This window comes from Pollachius pollachius (genome assembly GCF_949987615.1).
Source record: "Pollachius pollachius genome assembly, chromosome: 9".
NCBI classification, from domain to species: Eukaryota; Metazoa; Chordata; class Actinopteri; order Gadiformes; family Gadidae; genus Pollachius; species Pollachius pollachius.
Genome location: NC_136942.1, coordinates 337,501 through 361,254, shown reverse-complemented (window position 1 = coordinate 361,254; position 23,754 = coordinate 337,501). Strand labels below are relative to the sequence as shown.

The following is a 23,754-nucleotide window of genomic DNA, read 5'->3' as shown; positions in this document are numbered from 1 at the left end:
AAAAAGTAAGGCATCGTTGTACTTCAGTGCGTAGGATATATATAGTAGTAGGTGCATACGTGCCAAGATATACGACTTAACAATTGGTCCCACGTTAAAAGCGATTTGCGGGCTAGAGATGATCTGCTATCAGGTTTAAATTGCTTACACAAGGGGTGGGCGCAGCCATGTCTCAGGAATGAGGTGAAGAAATGAGATGTCTGAAAGTATCTGTTCAGGCTAGCTTGACACCAGACACAAGGTTGGCCCACTTCCAAGCGGCAAGGTGTAGAATGTGGTACGAAGTGACGGCATTAAACCCTCTGCGTTATAAAAAAAAAACAAAAAGAAACAATCAGACGGACGTGTTGTGGAAGGAACCGGCGCGCCGCGAGCGCGTCGGAGGAATCGTTCTCTGTGCCAAATCGTCCAGAACAACGCGTCATGACGCGCTGTTAATGTAAACGCTTTTTCCCCCCGCGATCTATACATCCCAAGTCTTGAGTAGCCTGATCAGTTTTTTAGATATTTAAGCGTTTTTGCCCAGATTCTCCCAAAGTCGCACCTTAAGGTGATGCGTGCATTTCGATAAGATTATCCGCTGCTTTCTTTTGAAGTCACATTGGCAATGTGAGCGTCTGTCTAACTTGATTTCCCCCCAGCTTTGATCTTGCTCCATGTATGGGGAGGTCTGACGAGATGAGATTATTGGATAAACTGGATTTCCCCCTCATGATCTCCGTGGAAGAAAATGATAAAATTTGCTTCAATGGTTTCGGAGAATAGGATTTGAACCACCATTGACCTCGCAGTTCAGTGAACGCGTCAAAAAATAAAGTCACTAACAATCAGTTAGTGAATATATTATTAGGCCTCTAATTTAATAATCTAAAGTTTTTCTCATTTCCCATTATTTGTTGAATTAATTTGATTCTAGACGGATCAGATACATCATTTATGAATAACTGATTCGGATAAATAAAACAATTCTCGACTGACTATTGGTAACGGAGTTTTTTTTTTGCAATAGTAGCTTTATCAAAATATATAAATTCAAAATGTAAAACTTCATGTTTAAAGAATATTGAAGAAGGTGGATAGGAAACAATCTATTGTTATGTTTTGAAGAAAATGCGTTGATTGGCAAATAAAAGTAACGCATCTTCTCCGTCATGCAGGCAAATGCAACTGCAAATGCGTTAACATTTTATTTTAACATAACATATAAACTCAGAAGCAACAACAAAAAAACATCAATGAAAAAAAATAAACCTGTGAGGCATAATTCCTCGAACAGAAATCCTAACACGTGGTCACTCTAGGCTCCAAAGCCCAGCTGTACAGTGACCAGGAGGGGGGCCCTCTGGCAGAAACAGACCAGCAGGACCCCCAGCGCGCTTATCGTCACAGCGGCCACCAGCCGCCTCCTGCTGCTGCCATGGCAACGTGGTAACGGGAGCCCAACAGGGCCGCCGGCCTGCTCCGTCTGACACACACACACACACACACACACACACACACACACACACACACACACACACACACACACACACACGGGGGCCGGAAGCATGAACAGATTAGTGATGAATGGATCATTTTTGTGAGCACTGTGAGATCGCGGTACTGCTAATATTAATGGGTTTCAATTATAATCACACACACACACACACACACACACACCAAATCTAAAGGTATTTGTTTGTTTAATGCTGCCCTGTGGGCCAGGTCTCTCTTTGAAAAGAGATTTTAAAGTGTAAACAAGTTTCTGTACAAGAGGAAGTGGCACTGTATTGTTGCATCTGTTGAGCGGGACAACTTCCCTGATTGGTTCAGAGATGTGGGCTTTATGATCCATATTGGAAATAATTACTATGACTCTTGAAATGCCACAATTAAATGAAATAATGGATGACTTTTAACACATGAGTTGATGTTTTATTTCTATAGCATTCAGCGTGGAGCCCAAACTAGCGAGGATGCTTCCCTGGGTGTAGAGTTAGACACTTCGGATTCTCAACCTTGACGCTGAAATCAAAATTATTCCAATTTCATTTCAAGTAGATTTTGTCCAAACCGTAGAGTGAAGCTTGCCCATTGGCCGACGTCCTATTTGGCTATTGGATACAATAGGTTGATGATGGTTAGGGGTTATATGTTTTTGCCTTTAAACCTCAGTTAACAACACTTTCCCAGATTAAGCTTGTCTGAATCATCTGAACTGTAGCCAGTGGCGGTGTGTTTCCCCCAGATGGAGGTTAATGTGAGGGCCCCCCCATTGTGTTATGTGTGGCGCTTAAGGGGTTGTGACAGTCCCACGTCACAGACCTGCTGGCCGATGAGCTGGACCGTCTGCAAAGAACCGCGCTGAAGAACACCAGCTACACACACACTGGGGTTCAAGAACGTGTGTGATCCCAAAGACAGATCTGGCATGTGAGATCGGGTCCCAGTAGGTGGCGAACATTGAGTGCAAAGATATATGGTGAGCCGTATGTTTAGTTAGTCGATCACTACCTCGGCTACGCTTGGGTATTGGAATAGTGATGGTTAACTGATGGTATAAGGTTAGAAGTTGTTTGTGTATAGTTGTACATTTAGTTAAGTATCAAGTCTGACATAAGAGAACCGCCATAACAAACAAATCCATATATTAATGATAAATAATATTATTTGTATTTGACTCTCATTTTTAGTACATCCCTATTTTTAAGTAGCTGCTCTACTGAATCAGTTCACTTGTTACACCAGTTCAGATACCTCTGCTTTCTTTACCAACGGGGGCATTTTCCATACAGTATATTGGAGCTCCCTGGCTTTTCCTGTTGCATATGAGCAACAACTGCACCACTTTCTGTTTGAATCACGTCAACGAAAAAGACATCTGAACTTGGAAATGAGCCACTAATGTGTGTGTGCTGACCTTGGACAGCAGGTTGTAGAGACAGAACACCTCCTTCTGCAGGTCCCCAGTCTGGAGCAGAAGCTTTCCACACACACCCAGAGCCTCCTTCTTAGGGTCCAGAGAGAACACCATCTATTCACACACACACACACACACACACACACACACACACACACAAAACGGCCATAATAATACACGTTACCCAAGTCACTTTTGTAGTACCCCTTAAACTGAGATCTCTTGCGGTTATTACTTTGTGACACCTGAAGACTGTTTCATTATACTTAACACTGTTCATTTTTGTCTTTTGTATTTTTTATTGTATGTCAGTTACTAGATTCAATGTAAAATATGTCCCAGGTAGAACATTAACATTGCTGTTCAGAAGTGTATCCTGCTGTCCTTCAACAGTACAAAGCAGTTAAAAACTGCTCGACCAGCTGAGTTCTGGTATTGGTGTAATGCACATGCAGGTATACATTAACTAACTGTTGACACGTGTTCAATTCTGGGAAGTATTGGTAAAACAATGAAAAGCTACTTGGTGACATTCTGAACATGCCTTAATTTATTACTCGGGGGTATGTCTTAGATCCCTAACAGAAGGACAGACATACAGACAGACAGGCAGGCAGGCAGACAGACATGCAGACAGACAGACAGACAGACAGACAGACAGACAGACAGACAGACAGACAGACACACAGACAGACAGACATGCAGACAGACATGCAGACACACAGACATGCAGACACACAGACATGCAGACACACAGACATGCAGACACACAGACATGCAGACAGACAGGCAGGCAGGCAGGCAGACAGATAGGCAGACAGACAGACAGGCAGACAGACAGACATGCAGACAGACAGACATGCAGGCAGACAGACAGGCAGTACCTCCGAGTCCCTCTTAGGGAACCGTTGGCTGACACCCTGGAGGGTTTCAGTCAGGTAAAGGCACTGCTGCTGGAGACTGATGAGGAAACTCAAGAACTCCTCACTGCTGTAAAACACACACATGCACGCACGCGCACACACACACACGCACGCACGCACACGCACACACAAACACCGTAAATATCAGATTCAATTTGTTGCGTCAACAAAGAACTAGGGCTGAGTGATTTCAGCATCAACCGATCACAAAACTAATATAATCGAGTTGAAACAATTACATATATTATTTTTTCATTAAATGTTTTATAGAAAGTGCAGAGCAATTGGACACATATGTGTACATTATTTTAGATTTGAACATTTTCTATTTGACCATTTTGTGTTTTTTTTTTCAAAGTTCTCAGTTACAAAGTGCTTTTTTGGAGAGACAAGCTGAATTATTATACATTACAAAACATTGTCCCGCTGGACATGAAGGAAGCATGCTGACCAACGCTTTGCCTTGGAACCTGTGCACACGTACGAGACAAGACAAGCAGGCGGGGCAGACTGATGGATGGCCTGGGTCCAACCTGCTGTTAACCCTCCGCCATGCCTTCCCCTTAAGACAACCTCCCGCAGCGGCAGAGACCAGCCCACAGGTGTCCGTCGCTGCCCGTCCTCCCCACACTAACCCAGACTGTCCTCCCTACTCCCAACGCGTCACCCCTAAACCATTAGCTCCATACATCTCCCGCCGCCCGAGTCCTGGGCCCCCAGACCGGGATATGGATGGCTCTTATCTTACTGTGTCTCAGCCAGCTGCTGCCGGCCGCCCTCACTCTGTCAGGCGGCTGTAAACAGTGTCAGCCGCTCTGCGGCGCCCCCCCTCCCTGGTAGTTCACCCAGCCGGCGGGGGGCCGGGACCATGGCGGAGACCGGCCCCCGGGGCGGAGCTGGGGGCCGGTCGCGCTAGAGAGAGTGTGTAGAGAGAGGTGTGTGTGTGTGTGTAGAGAGAGGTGTGTGTGTGTGTGTGTGTGTGTGTGTGTGTGTAGAAAGAGGTGTGCGTGCGTGCGTGCGTGCATGCCTGCGTGTGTAGAAAGAGGTGTGTGTGTGTGTGTAGAAAGAGGGGTGTGTGTGTAGAAAGAGGTGTGTGTGCGTGCGTGTGTGTGTGTGTAGAGAGGGGTGTGTGTGTAGAAAGAGGTGTGTGTGTGTGTGTAGAAAGAGGTGTGTGTGCGTGCGTGCGTGCGTTGTCTTTTACATTAATGCCGTTTACATTTTTGCAATCAGTTGATATTACTTTTTCAAATATAAAACGACATAATCTTATCAATGTGCCACACCACCCTTCTCTGGTACCGCTAACTGTGAATCAGGAACCATTTTGAATTTAATTGAAAATCAAAAATGAATCTCAGTGAGATACTAAAAGATTCACACTCCTATGAAAAGGCATGCAGGTTGGTTTGAGGATTGAGTCTGCAGACTTCGGATGAGAGGTGGCATGCCCGTCATTAACCAACCAAAATAAATGAAACATCATTTCAATAAGATGTACTTCCTTTATGAATCCATACTTGAGCTCCGTGTAGCATATAAAGCGTAGCTCGCTCAATGCAGTCAGCAGACCGAACAGCGTTGTGAGCCAGCACACACACACACACAACGATTCATGGGTTTCCTGTGTTTGGACCCTGCTGTTAGTCCTCCGTCCCCACGCACCTTACAAATCATTACGGCTCAACTCAAACCATTAGGGCCCCGGAGAAGCTCCACGCTCAACCCAGCCAGGGGAAGGGCTGGAGGGAGAGCAGCGGCTGGTGATGGACGCCCTCCAGCCAGAGGGAGGAGGGATCAGAAGGAGTACATTGGGTGGTGTCTGGGTGGGGTGTGGGGACAGGTGTGTATGTGTGAAGACGACCCTTATATTTTACCACTTCCTGCAGATCTGATTCAATAAGGGGAGGGGAAAGCAGAACATTGTCTGTTGCTGGGGATATTATGTTCATCCTGATACATGTCAACAATTGTATTTTATACAACTCCATAGAAATATATTATCCAGATGAACCATCCCTAATTGATCCCAAAATTGATTTTTACAATGTTGACTTTTTACCTGCCAGAGTGGATAAATCTATCGGCCAAGCCATTGTTTTAACATGCAACCCTGAATCTCTTTCCCTGCCAGAGGGTGAAATCTAGCCGGAGGTGATCAGTTTGGACCCTGCCTACACTACATTCTCTCCAGATGTGTTTGTAGGGTGTCGTGTGAAAGGCTGAAGACCCTGGTACCTACCCGTGACCTGCGGTGATCTCTGTGAAGTCTTGCATGTCCACCCTGTCCAGAACCATGTCCTTCACTGCTTGTAGGACCTTCTTCTGGTCCCCTGGGTCTGTGACGCCAGCCTGACAGGAGAGAACATGGTCATCCTCTATTCACTCACTCATTTTTCCTTAGTTGTGGGTTTATAGTTACAGGCTGCGAATCAGAAATAGACAATTGCTTAATACAATAAGGAACAATTGTATTTCGTAACATGTATATCCTCAGACTAAATAAAAGCCAAGGGAATATATATCATGAGAAATTGAAACCAGAAAACCGAGCTACAACAATGATCCAGGCATTATCAAAACAATCAAGTGGATGAATGGTAAGTATTAAGAGACAAAAGATAAATATAAATAATGAAATATCCTTTCAACGGTGAAACCATTCCATTTCTACTGTACACATTCCTTCCTCGTATAAAAGTATGCCCATGATGGTACTGCGTCTATTAGATGAACCAAGAGTGGATGGTGTTGCTTTAATGAAGCATGACATCAGCAGCTGTGCAGACTCTTTCCGGGTCAGCACGGAGTGTGACGGGCTGACGAAGGCCTGACTGTTACCTTCTGCAGGTCCTCCCTCTCCATGGTCAACAAACTGCTCCAGGTGACGTCGTTCTCCTGAGAGAGAGACAGAGACAGAGACAGAGAGAGACAGAGACAGAGACAGAGAGACATAGACACAGAGAGAGAGACAGAGACAGAGACAGAGAGAGACAGAGACAGAGATAGAGAGAGAGACAGAGACAGAGACATAGACACAGAGAGAGAGACAGAGACAGAGAGACAGAGACAGAGAGACATAGACACAGAGAGAGAGACAGAGATGGAGAGAGAGAGATGGAGAGAGAGACAGAGAAAAAGACGAAGAGACAGAGACAGAGAGACAGAGAGACAGAGAGAGAGACAGAGCGAGAGACAGAGCGAGAGACAGAGAGACAGAGAGACAGAGATGGAGAGACAGAGACGGAGAGACAGAGACGGAGAGACAGAGACAGAGAGACAGAGAGAGCTTTAGTATTTACCAAATCAAACCCACTCACTCGTGGTGCTGACCCCAGCACCCGAAGCAGATGTACCTGCATGTGGATCTGCTGCAGGGCCAAAACAATCTACCAGCAGCCTGCCAACCTACTCACCATCAATCAAACGAGGCCCATAACTCAAACAAAAGAGAACTACTGCAGTTTAACACGCGGGCCTGCGCCGCTACGCTGGGCCCATTATGAAGAGGCGAAAATATGTAAACCGTTCCCAGCGCGCCCCGTTCCCACATGGACTCCGTGTGATAGTGGTGATTCTGCAGCTGTGCTGGATACCCAACAGTTTGTTAGGGATCACTGTTTATCACCCAGGTATCATCACACTGTATCCAGGGTACAGCCCCCACCTCCCACCCCAGCACCCATCAAAGATCAACGAGACAGAGGTAGAGAGAACTAATGCAGAGCACTCCCTGTACCTAATGTTTCACTCAGTCCTTCTCAGCAGAAGAGGCCACCTCAACTCTTGGTCTTTATTCACAGGTTGTAGCAATTGCCATACGTTATGATGCTATGGAGAGCTATTGGTAGCAGGGTGCTTCCAAAACAGTTTGCATGGGGTCACTCCTTCTAAAGAAGATTATAATGGGAATGGTTTACTCAAATGTATTTGAAGACATACTTAACATTGACTTTATTGGCATCTGGTGAGGATTTGATCTTAATAACCAGAAAATGCATTTCCTGCAGAAAATGCTGTAGTACAAAGTGAGGTTGGAAATATGTTGCAATAAAGCCACATAGATTAAGACATAAAGAAACGTTAAATGGCTTAAATCAAGTGAAGGGATTTGAACAAAAGTCCAAAAGTCTAAATCGAGTAAACAATGTAAACATGCACAACGTTTAAGAAAATGGTTGGAAACAAATAAAGTGACCGCTGAATGAAAAGCACAAAGCATTGCTAAAAAGGGTGTGTGTGTGTATGTGTGTGTGCGTGCGTGCGTGCGTGCATGTCTTTAAGAGAATAGCGAGCAGAGAATAGCCCAATAGAGCGGGAAAACCGCCCAATCTGGCAACACTGCCTGAACGTCCTTCAAAAGTAGCCCAATCTGCCGGGAAAAACCGCCCAATCTGGCAACACTGCTGAACGTCCTCACGCTCCAGCGTCAACGTGAATCAATGAGACCAACTGAAAACGAAGCCGGTATGCATTTTTAGCAATGTTTTACGCTTTTCATTCAGCTGTCACTTTATTTATTTCCAACCATATACTTTTTCTTAAATGGTGTGCATGTTTACATTGTTTACTCTTTTGAACTTTGTACAAATCCCTTCACTTGATTTAAGCCATTTAACGTTTCTTTATGTATTAATCTATGTGGCTATTTTTTTTCAAAAATATTTCCAACCTCACTTTGCACTACAGCACTCACCGCATTATTTGCAGGAAATGCATTTTCTAGTTTGTACTGACATTCAATTATAATATATATAGGATAGCTAATCTATTGAGTTTTTGTCCAGGTGTTTAAAATGCATTGATGCATTTTCCAGAAACCCTTTTTATACTCAATCCATTCTATTTCAATAATGAATGAACATTAATGAATATTGATTGTATCTTGATAGGCCTGTAAATGGCCAGGTGATCCAGCGGGTGTGACTCACGGTCATGATGTCAGCCAGGTAGTCCAGTTTGAGGCCATGCAGCAGCAGCTCCAGGTCTCCGAGCTTGGTGAGGCTGGGGACAGACGAGACACGATGACAGACAGATCTAACCACTAACCACAGCCCGCGCTTCACCTCTAGCAACACTGACGGTGTTCTGGAGGCTAATCACCACCGTGGGAAGAGGGCAATCAAGGAAGATGTTGGTGAGATGACCCAGAAGATATGGGAAGATATGGGTAGCATGACAGAAACTACAATGAGGATGATCAGTTTATCTGTGGTGTAAAAGCAAAGCTGTATCTCATCCTGTTAATTATGAGCACCTCTTTGATAAAGATAAATTAGAAATATGGGGACATTTAACACAAGATTTAAATAATGTTTGAAATACATGAATATGGTCACGTGCAACCTTTTCCTATACATTTCAGAGTTCATATCCCTTTAGGATTCAATGTTAGATGTTCTTAGAACATTAATTCACTGTTAGATACCAGGTCATTTTAAGTGTGTTACTGGACAAGGTGGAAGTCCATACGTCTTCAACATGAATCAACCAGGAGCCTCTGGGGGGGGGTGTTTATTGTTGTTTACGTCTGGTCAAGGCTCCAGACTACCTGCTCCCCGTGTGACTCACCGACACACAGCCTACCCTGCCTGATACCGCGCGGACGGGTCTGTTTAGATTAACGTTACATGAGGAACAGACTGCTAACCACTCTGGGGAATCGCCTGGGCCTCCTGCCTTGCCCTTGGGGGTCTTGGAGAAGCTCTCCCTCTCGGCGTTGTATCCTTGGCCCGAAGCGCTGAGGATGTGGGTCAACTGAGGGCAGAGCAGTCAAGTGTACACGAGTTATATGGGAGACTCCATTAGCACCCGGGCTCCGATGCAACCCACCTGAAGCTCTACTGGCCACGTACACGTACCAGGGAATGCAATGCATGCCTTGACGCCAGTACAGACATGATTGGGGCTACAGGCACTGTGTCTGATTTAATCATCCTAAACTGAGTCTGCATATAAGCAGTGTTTGGCTATAATTCAAATAATTTTTACTTAACATTTAGGTTACACCAGTTGACAACTCAATATGATATTAAGATGGTACATGGTAGTTTAAATTAAACAGAATATCTCTCCTGGAATGGGGTAGAACAAGCCCCCTGTATGCTGCACAGTGGCGCCCCCAGACATCTTTCATGGGGGTGGCCAGATGGGCCCACTGAAAACCTTGGGCTGGCACACTCCAAAAACAAAGCCGTCACTGAATTTCAGGGATTCATAAATGCAGCATAAAGGCGAAAGTGTGTGTGAACAGTGTGGTGAAATCTACGTCAATATGAGAGTAAAGGAAAGACATAATATTCTTTTGTTTCTTATTTTATAGTGAGCTTTACTTATTATCTGATGTGCCGAGACTAATACCGGTACAGTTAACATTTTGGGTTCAACAATCATTCTAGTGTGATGCATCTGTAAATGGGTTAGGCAATTAACTGTTCTTCAAATAGGCTAGTTGTCATTATCCTCAAAAAGACAAATATGCAGCTTTAACTACATTGATTGTAAGGATCAAAACATTGAATGGGGTTCACTGGCCATGCAATTGTTATTTTCTTGAATTTGCACCAATATGAAAAATATTGATTATAATTTTAAATGAATAGTACCTAATGTAAACATCAGACAGAATAATCTGCACACTAAGCATATTATCCCCCCTTGCCCAGGGGGAACCATCGCTGGCCACCCCTTGGGGGCGCCACTGGCTGCACATACAAGGTAGACGAAGCTAGGATGCAACGCTGCACACTCATTGTAATCTCATCGGAGAGACAGCCCCTGGATCAATCGCCCGTGGTTCAGGCGCTGGGAGAGCAGTGTGTGTCAGGTACCCGTGTGTGGTTCAGGCGCTGGGAGAGCAGTGTGTGTCAGGTACCCGTGTGTGGTTCAGGCGCTGGGAGAGCAGTGTGTGTCAGGTACCCGTGTGTGTTTGTAGGCCACAGCAATGTCAGCGGGGCTCTCTCCGGTGTCAGTCAGGAGGGTCCTGTCTGCTCCCAGCAGGAGCAGCTTCAGCGCCGCCTCGACTCGGCCGTACTGCACTGCAAAGGCCAGGGCCTGAAGGAGAGGATGAAACCCTGCATATCATTCTCATCCAATCACTGATGACATGAAGGTAAACAAATAGAAAACGGGTCATGAACGACTAAGAAATAACTGCACAAGCAACGCTCTCTAGTACTACTGTGATGGGAGTACTATAGCATCGCAAACGATTCAGTGTGTGTGTGTGTGTGTGTGTGTGTGTGTGTGTGTGTGTGTGTGTGTGTGTGTGTGTGTGTGTGTGTGTGTGTGTGTGTGTGTGTGTGTGTGTGCCCACGGTGTATCCGTTGACGTCCTGGGCGTCGACATGGGCTCCATGTGACACCAGCAGGTTGATGACCTTGCTGTAGCCGTCCCTGGCTGCAAGCATCAGACATGACATCTCAGACCTATGGAGAGAGAGAGATACTAGTCCTGTCATCTCCATAGCTCCTTCCAATACAAGTGACACTATTTGAATATAATGTTAGAAAGGAGGGGGTGAAATTAATAAAAGACACAAAACGACAGCAGAAGGAGGGGAGGTCATTGCATATCGAAGTTGAATGTAATGGATAAGAAAGAACATTAGAGTGTTACGTATTTTAAGCACATAAACTGCCCCCACATAGCCACATGGTAACAGGATCGAACACATAAGCTGCACTGCCTCCACATAGCCACATGGGAACAGGATCGAACACATAAGCTGCATGACCTCCACATAGCCACATGGAAGCCGGATCGAACATATAAGCTGTAATTACTAAACATAGCCACAAGGGGAGCAGGACCCAACTTACAAGCTGCAATAACTACTCCAGCCACAGAAGGCAGCATCTTTAAGACAGACGCGGAAGCCGGGGCCAATACGTCACATAGGCCACGCCTACTTGATACAAACGGAGCGGGAGTCAGATCAAGGGGTCAGAAACATGGCAGCCCAGAGTTACTAGATAGATATGAAGATATATATACGAAGGCCCTGCTGTTTGTCGCTCACACGCGTGTTAAATACAATTCCCGTCCTTTTTGCTTCATAGTTACCATACCGAAATACTTTAACAAATAAAGTGAGTTAAAAGCGATCCAGATTGAACTACTTTCTTCAAGAACACGACAAGAGGAAGGGTCAAAAATGAGAGAAAAACGACAGAAAAGTAAAGTAAAGCAGATGTCAATATAAATAATAGATGCAAGGCTATAAAGATCCACTAGGGGTCAGCATGCATCTAGTTGTGTGCTGAACTAATTACTGAATTTTAGAAGATTGTACATCTATAGTATACTGTAACACCATATTGTCACCAAGGGATAAACACTGATATTTCTCTACAATGAGGACCAATAAAAAGACCAGTAAATGATGTAGAATATACATATAAATGGAAAATCAAAGATCATCAATATACACAGTAAATGATGTGTGTATAACCAAAGCAAAAGAGACGGTTTGGCCTCACCATCAAGGCTAAACAGTATGAGAGCGATTCATCACACTGGACCCCACCTACTACCAAACAGCAGTGGTCGGCTGTGAAGGAAGTCTATTGGTCTATTTGAGTGTGGCGGTTGTTTTCTATTTAGTTTCATGGTCTGGCACATTATACGACAGGTTCAATAGAGGGTAACAAAGAGTAATTTAAGGCATTTCATTTGAATAGAAAAAGTGACAAAATAAAGGAAAATGACAGAATCCTGTAGTGTCTCGGGGTTGCTGAGGCACAGTCGTTTTTGAATTTGCAAAGGGCAAATTTGTGTAACGGCAACTTAAGATATAGCACGCAAACAGACGGGTGAAAAGGGTCAGTTACACTTTTATGTATTTATTGGATACACTTGTTTGTACAATACACTCACTCAGGTATCAACGCATTCAACTAAAATAACTAAACTTAGATAAAGATTCTTTAAAACGCAGCGTAAACTAATAAACCATACCGGTGCTTTGGCTTAATATTCACAAACAAAAATTGGATAAACAAAAATAGCAATAGGACTTTCTGGCATTTTACCACAGTGGCGGTAGCAGTAAGGTCAGTGGGGAAGTGGCAGTAGAGTCAAGGAGGGGATGTGGTGGGCTATGGGAACCTATCATTCATGAGAGAATATTAAGAATACAAGTGAAGCTTGTAGCAAATATTGCGGCGGTCGACCCCAGTCAAGGTAAAGGGTTTCAGAGCCCGGCCATTCTGTCAGAGATAAACCAGCTCCAGGGAATCTGCAGTCTTTGTAAATCATTTGGCTGTGTTGACTTAAGACCTACAAAGTTACACTTTAAACCTGGCTCCACGTACGATGATCTCTCGTTAAAGGCCGCTATGTGAAGTCAGAGTCAGTGAGCTGACTTCCATGTGTGCCGTTTAGTAAATCACCACAGAGTCATTAATCACCTGTGATCGAGATACTGTGGGAATCCACCAGCCAGCCACAAGGGTGGGAAAGATGTGGGCCAATTTATCAACCCCACCTGACAAGTTCCCAGAAATGTAGATTCAGATTCAGAGAACTGTTCACACACACTAATGAGAGTACAGGTCATATTTACAGCAACAGTGCAATTGAAGCATCCACAATCATGCTGCGATCGTAATGCGACGACAGCTGAAGTGAATCGGTCAGTGCAGAGATCTGGATCATAGGCCTAGAATGAGGATGTTTGAGTTGGATTGTGTCTAATGTCCTTCAGAACACTAGATCCTCGAAAACAATCAGCTCAACTGACGGCGGCACCGAAAAGCATGGAGATAGTAAATATTAAAGTCACAGTAAAACGTTTAAAGTGTGTCGAATGAGCCCCTTCAGTAAGCAGACTTTCAGACTGAAAAACAGGGTTCTTTCCACTCTAAATGGCTGTGTGGTGAGTTTGAGGTACTTTGGTAGTGTCAATAGTCAGATTTTTGTAAACAAAGGTAAGGGCTGGCCCATATTTTTTTAGCAAATATGTTTTTTTTTTATAATTATGGGATTTTATTGATAACATTATTAAACTCACTATCGATAAGCATTATGTCCATGTCATAAGCCAAGCGCTAGTTTGTTACACTCTGCTTCTTTAACAGCTCAATTTATATGAACAATTTCCGAGGAATCCAAGGCATGGTTCAGTGATTAACTGCAGTGAGAGCTTTAACACTTCCCTCTTCTTCCAGTTATACTCTGCCTCTGATAGGGGGGGGGGGGGGTTGATACTGTTATTTGCCAATCTGCGTTCCCAAAGGCAGGAATCACTGCATGATGAATAGCAGGTAATTCACATGCGTACAAAGCCTGCATGCATGTCTTCAGGAATGGTCGTTTTCCCCATGTCTCTAACATAGCAATAGATCAATGACCACACCAGAATAAACACTGTATGGTGACGTGTGGCCTTGGCGGTGTGCCGTCATATTAGTAAAGCCTGTGATGGTGCCATTTCAACAAGTGCGGACCCAGAATCTTCTTCAAAGACCAGGTTGTTGTAACGGACAGAGCCAATGGCCCTGTTCTCAATGTAACCCAGCCAGAAACAGGCAACGCCATCCAAAGACAACACGGCGCGGCTCAAAGGCAGGAGGTGGCCCAAGTGAAGGGTGAGGTGTGTGAACAAAGAGAACGGTGGAGTGCGGGAACAAATGTGGCGAGCAGAACATCTGGCTCACACTGGCCTGCAGCGTGGACAATGTGTGTTTACAGTCAGATGGAGGGACACACAGCTGCTGGTAATTGATGCTTTGATATTCAGACGTAAGTAGGGATGGAGAGAGGCAGGAGGAAGAGGAAGGGTTTTTTTCGGCTGAATGAGAGCCAGCCGCCACGCCACTCGTTTCTCCTCTTCTTCCTCCTCTGCCTTCCATTCTCACCTGGTCCCCCTTTCTCCGTTACCCACACCCTCTCTCGTAACCATTCTCCAAATATTATGTCTGCAGACAACATTTTCCATTTCCGGTGGTCTCAGTAAGTGTGTTTGTGTTCGGTCCCTTTGTGATGCAAACAATTGTCCACTGGCAAAGCTTTTTTGATGGATGCCATCAGTCAATGGTTAGACATTCCTGCACATTTTTGCAGTAAAGCAAAAGAAATGTAAGCGCAAAAAATGTCATCTTCATCTTGTAATTATAAGAGTATGAACAACAAAAAAATCGAACGGTCCCACAATACCCAAACTGTTGGGACACGCCAACGTGTCGGACAAACATCCAAGCACCTGGGGTACCGGAGCCCCACTACTCCTTCTGTGGCCTGCTTCCACTGCTGTTTGTTTGTCTGAAACCAGCGTACATGCACACGCCATAACAGGACATTCCAAGTCTCACACACACAAATATACACACAGGAAGTACTGCTGTGATGTGCGCCCACATGGCCACGAAGCATAACGGGAAGCAGTCCCCCAGATTCACCCCACCGCCTCCCCCTCGCTGTCCCGGTGGGGCCCGACCGCCTCGGCCGGAGGAGTGGGCGGAGCGAGCGCTTGAGGGGGTCCCTCACCTGTCCCCCGTGTTGGGGTCAGCTGATCTAGACAGCAGGAGCTCCACACAGTGGACGATGGCGTCCTCACTGGCGGACGCCGTACAGCCAGCCATCAGCACCGTGAAGTCGCCTGTGAACAGGGGTCAGGGTGGTGGGTCAGGGAGAGTGAGGATAGGGCGGTGTGTCATCAAGCCTGGGGCACCGCGTGGTCACTGAGGCCTGTTTGGAGGCGTGTGGTTGGCTTGGCGTTTGACAGAGGACAGTTTGTATATTCTACAACAAAAAGTAGAAACTGCTTGTTGACATCCTGTGACCCTCATATGGGGAAGCAGCGATCCAGATGAACACCACTGATTTACTTTTAGTTTGAACTACCGATCTAGTTTTTTTAAGTTTGGTACCTTAAAGACAGTAGTACACTACTAAACGACATTTTGTTTTGTTTATTCAATAAGATACTTCAGTATTTTCATTTTCTCTTAAAGATTAAAAGTAATTTTAACAACATCTAAACTATAAACGGAATCCCCCAAGGCAATGTTAAAAAATGGAAATTAAAAAAGAATGTTCTCCAAGTTCATCTTGTTTGAACGCCTCACTAACTCATCTTGATGGCTCACTATTTCTTAGCGTAGTCTTTTTTTGATATTGATTGTGGAGAGGAAACACTGTGATTGAAGCTGCTTTGCTGTGACTTTATCATTTGGATGAGAAAGTAACTTTATTTAACTAGATATTTAGAACACAAAAACATTTTCTTTCAACATAACCTCTGCAGGCTTCCGATTATCAATGAGGCTACACGACAGGTCAACACAAACCAAGCCCATTACATTGTGTAGTCATGTTGGAAGTAAATAAATAAACCAAAACAACAAGGGTAGGATGGTTGAGAGGAAGTCTTATCCGGGATCAGGAAGTGTTTGTAATGTTTACTGAGGGCTGCTAAATCGCAGTCTGATAACAGCTATAGAAGATGGCTATCCCCTTAATTCCGGATTTGCCATGCCTATGACCTAATCCTGCGACACGAATGCGCACAAACCCAAAGGTTTTTCATGTGCACGTTCTGTGAACCAAAGCTGGTTGCTTGGATGTGCAGAAGGAGAATACTTTACCTGTTAGTTGTTCAGAGTTGACGACATTAGACATTAGCCTTACATGATACACAGCTATTATTCCAATAAACCATTGGGCCTGCTCTGTAGAACATCACCACAAGGCCTCATTCAACCATATTTCACCCAACTTGTTATTTTACTAGATACACCGAACTGTAACCAAATGCTACAAGTAAAAATATATATTTACATTATGGCAATCTTCTGTCCTGGTGATGTAAGAATTCAGAGGTATTTTCCCAACTTTTCAACTGAGGCCATGATTTCTGAACTCTTGACACACACACACTCTGCATGCACCGCTCTTGGCGTCATCAGTGTTAACCAATGGCAGATGCGGTGCGGTGATGCTGCGTTTTGCGGGGGATAGGTGGGGAAATGAAAAGAAGGTGAGGGAAGGATTCCTTGAGCTACGCCACGGAGACCCAGACGCAATTAGCAACAGACGTTTGATATCAGACCTTTACACGCCCTCCCACGCCTGTGCTGCGGCGTCCGCTGGGGCGCTATAGGCTCCAGTGATACTGTGGTCTTACTGGGCGTTGCTTTACCTTACCCCTGTTTAACCAGCGGGATCCAGGTCGACTTTAAAGGATTTGCAACAGGTCAACATCTTAGGCAACGATGCAGCCTTGCAAACACAAAGTAGGTTATTGTAGACCATCTGATGGTCATGCTTTCTAATGGTTGCTTTTCTTGGGTAAACCAAATGAGTCGTTGTAGTTTTAGGATTATATCTTTGTACACTTAAGTGAGTTCCACTGAACTACGGACGTTGGTCCACAGCTGATCCTTATCCTTTGAGACAGACATCAGTGTCATTCTTACTGATCTTGGTAGTTGTGTTTTCACACAGACGTTACATCTCAAGAGTAGTAAGCAGTCCAAAGAATGTATTTATTTCATATGACAGGATGAATCATGCTGGATAAGGCTAAATGGCTCTCAAGACCACTGTGGTTATTTACAGCCATACACATGGACAGTCCCTTCAGTATTAGGACTGTAGTTGCTGGTGGATGATCCTGGTGTTGGGCATTTAAACATATGTAGCTGTTGTAAGCACAAACACATCACACAACATGTGTAAAAATGATGTGGACTTTTAATGGCTACCGAACACAAAGATTGAATTATGTTGTTTCTTTGCACGTCATACTGTACCCAAATCGCCGTAAGAACAGTATTCTCACACTCAACTTTCTTCAAAATGTTCTCATGAATACATGTCTAATTATTATTTTTTTAAATACGACACTGTATAAAAAATTCAGTGATTCCACGTGTCCATCATAAAACAGAGAGCCGAGTGGGCAGACTGGGCAGACTGGGCAGACTGGGCAGACTGGGCAGGGTGGGCAGACTGGGCAGAGTGGGCAGACTGGGCAGACTGGGCAGGCTGGGCAGGGTGGGCAGGGTGGGCAGACTGGGCAGAGTGGGCAGAGTGGGCAGAGTGGGCAGACTGGGCAGGGTGGGCAGAGTGGGCAGAGTGGGCAGACTGAGCAGGGTGGGGAGGGTGGGTAGACTGGGCAGGGTGGGCAGACTGGGCAGGGTGGGCAGACTGGGCAGACTAGGCAGAGTGGGCAGACTGGGCAGGGTGGGCAGACTGGGCAGACTGGGCAGGGTGGGCAGACTGGGCAGACTGGTCAGAGTGGGCAGACTGGGCAGACTGGGCAGGGTGGGCAGACTGGGCAGCTACCTTTGCTGGAGTTGGCGGAGGCTCCTCTGTTGAGGAGCAGCTTGGCCGTGTCGTGGTCGGCCAGGTTGGCCGCACACATCAGGGGCGTCCAATCAAAAGCAAGTCTGGTCTCCACATCCACACCTGTCCACAGCAAAGAGACAACCTGTTGGGGGGCGTGCTGGATCAACTGTGGCCTCTTGGAGGACCTGCCGTTCGGACAGCGCAAATTAAAAACCGGCATCAGCCCAACCTTTTCCAAACAGTAAATCTGTGTATTTTTGTTCAAATGTATTTGTAAATTTCATTGCAGCCAGTTTGTTGAAAAATTATTTGACTTGCTAAGTAGCTGAAGTAGAAATATAATACCCAGACAATGGGACTGCTTTAAATTGTGGATGAAAACTGTTTTTGCAATTACAATAATGAAAAATTATTTATTTAGTTATTTTATACTATCGTATGAGACAATATATGTTGAAATGCACCACAGCCCTAGTCAGACATCACAAGGTCAAAGAGCCAAGGCCAAAAGGCCTCTGGACACAAACGGACCGACCACCAACCGGAGCACCGGAACGTGTGACACATCAGCGGCAGCCATCTTGGTTGTTTATGAAAATGCCTTAACGGCACTCCCATCGGGCGTATCTTTGTATCAAACCTGCCTTACATGTTAACTAAATTGTTGTCATAACCCCGACCCGAGTCAGGTCGTCTGGAAATCTGTCTGAGGGGGTACCAGAAGCGTATGTGAGAACAGCAGCTCGCAGACTCGTCTGTTTCTCAAGCTGAGAGAGCACCACTGGAATCAGTGTCACACGAAAATCAATCTGCCGACCCACATCAGCCCTGTGCACGCGCACAACGGCACTGTGTACGCACACATCAACATAGTGCATCTTCTCATTATAATAGCTGACCGAAATAAGTAACTTCATCATTCCAGTTATCAGTGACTATGTATGAAAGGATTTAGGGTGTCAGTTTAGACCAAAGGCTAATTGTTGACATTATTTATGTTGAGATGTAAAACAACAATGATTTTTGCTCAACGCACACCTTCTTGCTAGTTTTGAAATAGGATATTGATGAGCCATTGGCATCCATCACATTCAAAATTTGTGTTAAGCATCTCAAACATGAGCTGTGGCGGGTAAACAGAGTTGAAACTTGTGGATTTGTTCATTAGTGGGAAAGATTAGAGAAATCGACCTTTGGAATACAATGCATGTCAATGGCTTGCCAAGTCCCCAATTTCCCCGACAATTGCTTTTATATCCCGATAAACCTTTGGTCTGAGCAAACCGGCCAAATTCTTTAACCAGAGACTGATGTTTGAAGTACATTTTGACACATTTTGTTTTGTTCAATTTTTTTGTAGTTTAGTAGTTTGGTGGGTTTCCTGGCTGGACTCCCTGCCTCTGCGATTAAACCCTTGCAGCGCATCCAGAATGCGGCAGCGCGCCTCGTGTTCAACCTACCAAAGTTCTGACATGTAACCCCCCTCTTCCGAGACCTCCACTGGCTCCCTGTAATAGCTCGCATCAGATTCAAGATGATGTTACTGGCATACAAGGCAGTCGATGGAACTGCCCCTGCCTACCTCCAAGCATTAGTAAAGCCACACACCCCAGCTCGATCCCTCCGCTCAACTACCTCAGCTGGACGTCTGGTACCGCCATCGCTAAGAGCAAGCAAAGGTCGATCAGCGAAGTCACAACTTTTCTCTGTTTTGGGACCTCAGTGGTGGAACGAGCTCCCTACCGATGTCAGGATCACAGAGTCGCTCACCAGCTTCCGCAAAAGACTCAAAACTCACCTGTTCAGAGTTCACCTCGACTCTGCATAGAAACCAATGCACAGCCACCATTGAATGTTGTACGTCCTGGCACTTGTACATTGCACTTATTCAAGGTACTTAATTGTGTAGCGTCTACAGTAGCTGCTATCATTGCTTTACACGGGGAATGGGTTAGCCTAGCGATTGTAATACTTGCACTTGGTTCTATGAACATCTTTACTGTACTGACAGAGATATATTGTTTCACTTCTTATGACAAATGTACTTATTGTTACAAATGCACTTATTGTAAGTCGCTTTGGATAAAAGCGTCTGCTAAATGCCCTAAACGTAAAATGTAAATGTAAAATGTAAATGTTTCCGTGACAACTTGGTGAAGGAACGGTTCACACACTACACTGACAATGTGGTGTCATGCATGCATTCAATTGACATGAGATGAGATAGTGGATAGTAACTGGTCCCAATGCATTGGAGCTCTCGAAACTGTAAATACTGGTGGCTGTTTGTTTGACAGGAATGTATGCTCAATGTTAACACCCAAAGGGAGTTATGGGCATTATACAACATTGAATTAAGGTAAACTTACCAGGATTATATACCCTGGTCACTAGGAGAGAACTTGCCTTTGTCCAGTAACCGTTCAACAGTCTGGATATCTGCTTTGCTGATGGCTTGCTTCAATCTGGACGCGTCGTTTTCTTCACCCTGATGTACTCCACTTGCCTAGACATACATTTTTAAAAAAGAGACAAAACACACAAGGGTTGACGCTTGCAGAAAGCAAAGAAAGAAAAATACATCAAGAACTGTATATACGAAATCCTCTCGCCCCCCACAACTGCCCCAATCGCCCAGTGAAGTGCCAACCCATTGGCAAAATAATTGTTAACTAGTTAACTATGATGTTTGTACGAATCGATGTTCTATATTGTATGACCAAAGGACTGCGTGGAAATGACAATAAAAAAGTTTGACAAATGAATTGCTATTTTGGGTAACTTTAAATTTGTTAACCAGCTAACGCTAGCAAATAACGTTGTCGTCCTCGTTAGGCTTTGCACACATTATTTTCTTTCTTTTCTCCAATGATTTACCTTATTTGCAGACGGTCTTTTCATAGGTAAATCCCCGATATACCATTCCTCGTCGCTTCCGTCACTTTCGTCCCCTGCAGGGAATGCACAGACAACGTGGTTCGCCATTTTCTACGACAATTCCGAGAGTTAGGAAACTCTCGCAAACAATTGCCACACGTGACACACTCCGCCGACGTGACAGAATCAACTTCTAGAATTTGAGAGGATAAACTTTAGAATTGCTCCCGTGTTGGGACATTTGTTTGTGATGAAATTGAAATTGGATTTACATTTCGATACAAAGGGCAAAAATATATATATTTCAAATTTAATTATATTCAAAGATCCTAGCTGTTTTTACGATTTGCAAGAAATTACATAAATTAAAAGAGACTTAGCGCTCTGTTATCGAGCACATATTTTTCATTAGCCATTAACTTGAAAAGCAGCAATAAGAGCGAGACTCTAAAGCCTTCCCGTTAACATCTTCTTGAGCGAGGCAGATTTCCCGAACGTCATGGTAATCTATGTAATTGAAGGAGACGGGGAGGCCAGCAGGGGGCACTACTCACCTGGTCACGGATTCTCTGGGCAAGGGGAGCAGAACGGAGGTACGACAGGTATAATGTGAAGAGTATCATGTATTTACATAACCTCCAACGTGATGCACACAAATGCAATTAAAGAACAGAAGAACAGTTAATTATTCTGGTGTTTTTTTGTGACATAGCAGGCCCTACTCAAAAAATGTTGAAGGGATATTTTCACTGATAAACTGTGTTGTAACTTGAGAAAAACTCTTGATTAGCTGCTGGGCCGCTATAATTGACTAAGGCAAAACACAGTTTCACAAATAGCATGCACTCGAACAGATACACACAGACACAAACAAACACACACACACACACACACACACACACACACACACACACACACACACACACACACACACACACACACACACACACACAAACACAAACATACACCGCACATGCACACATATACAGTCTATTCTTCCTCTTAGGTTCAGGAAAAGACAAGAAGTACCATCATGGCTAAAGATCCATTGACTAACACTGACTGAAGACATCCACAAAATACACCAAGGATAGCAGACTACACATACAGCCCATATAGAGTAAAGGACTAGACCATATACACACTAAGGACACCAGATCATATAGGCAATATACATCAGACCGTATAGACTATAGACATCAGACCATATCGACTACATAAGAACATATAGAAGACTATCAGACCATATAGAATACTATAGACATCAGACCATATAGAATACTATAGACATCAGACCATATAGAAAACTATAGACATCAGACCATATAGAATACTATAGACATCAGACCATATAGCCCTAGACTATAGACTCCAGACCATATAGACTGAAGACACCCGACCATATCAATTCAAGACACCAGACCATACCTTTTAAAAAAGCAATTGCCTTCATGTGACTGTGTTGGTCCCTCAATTTCATTAAAGGATTCCTCTCTCTCTCTCTCTCTCTCCCTCCACACGCCCCAAATGCATGCTCTGTAAGGTCAGGATAAACTTTTCGAGGATCAGGAATAACTTTACCATTCCTTAATAAATAATGAATGCATTTATCATCAGTCTCTAGGAGGCTCATACACATGTACATGCAAACACGCATATACGTGTACACACACACACACACACACACACACACACACACACACACACACACACACACACACACACACACACACACACACACACTATCACACTGCACTAGCACATGTGATTCTATAACACTATTTGGCTTCTAGTAGTTAAGTGGTATTAAGATGTGAGTGGTTAATGCACCAACCTTTCAAACAGTTTAGGTTGAGAGATGGAGGCCTGAGAGATGTTGCACGCACAAGGGTTAGCTTATTATTTAGCTGCATATTTAAAAAGCAGTAAAATATTTAATTCCAATTGTCTTACATTTCTATGCCTGGAAAAGCAAATCTGTGAATTTGGCATCATAAGTGCAAGTGCATTAGCTAATTATCCAATGACCTTGTGATTTGATCTCCTCATTACTGAATGGCTATTTCAAACCCAACTATTCAATGGTTTTATTACAAATAACAACACCCCAAATATGTTCATGTCATGGCCACTGAAAATGTTCTGTTTTTTCTCTGAGTATTCTATCACAGGGTTGGGTTGGGCATGTGGTGTCTGTCGCTTGTGTAACGGACAACTTGGAATGATATTTGCTCAATTGAATACTTGACACAACAAATCTTATAGGAACATGGCCAAGTCAACACGGAGCAGAACTCATAGTGAGGAGGACCGATACAAGATAAAACCGTGTTTGGGTTCAGATGCTTATACCCAAGGGCTCCTTGCCTTTTCCCTTTTTTTGTCTCTTTTATCTCTGTTCTATAATGGAATGTCTTGTGTGTTTGATCCCCCCGCATGCGAAACTGTCCGTAACCTGAAACTGATAAAAATGTTTCTCGTTCATTCAGTCTACCAGGAACTGATTCATCTCTTTTGTGGGAGATATGGGCAAATATAGCCTACTTGATATTGCATTGCCTGCACAATGAGCCTCAAAATGATTATATTTTCTTCATAGATCTGATGCTTTATAGGCTCATCATAATAATCACATGCACATGTGATTAATGTTGACTATTTTACATTATAGAGTCATTATAAATGATGTAGCCTTTGGGCCTATACATTCTCTGAACTATTTTATTGATATGAAACATATTTGATTCATTAAAGTTGTGTTTATAT

At 44.2% G+C, this 23,754-nt stretch overlaps 1 protein-coding gene across 1 annotated transcript; it reads right to left on the bottom strand.

Annotated features, from left to right (window-relative positions):
• Positions 1 to 1,297: 1,297 nt before the first annotated feature.
• On the bottom strand, positions 1,298 to 21,096 carry asz1 (ankyrin repeat, SAM and basic leucine zipper domain containing 1; the record flags this gene model as incomplete). The annotated part of the gene is made up of 13 exons (XM_079742754.1): positions 1,298 to 1,465; positions 2,900 to 3,013; positions 3,784 to 3,889; positions 6,062 to 6,171; positions 6,661 to 6,717; positions 8,751 to 8,823; positions 9,470 to 9,576; positions 10,738 to 10,872; positions 11,135 to 11,246; positions 15,307 to 15,418; positions 18,109 to 18,231; positions 20,518 to 20,617; positions 20,989 to 21,096. The coding sequence occupies 13 exons, from the start codon at positions 21,094 to 21,096 to the stop codon at positions 1,298 to 1,300; spliced, it is 1,425 nt and encodes a 474-aa protein (XP_079598880.1).
• Positions 21,097 to 23,754: the final 2,658 nt, after the last annotated feature.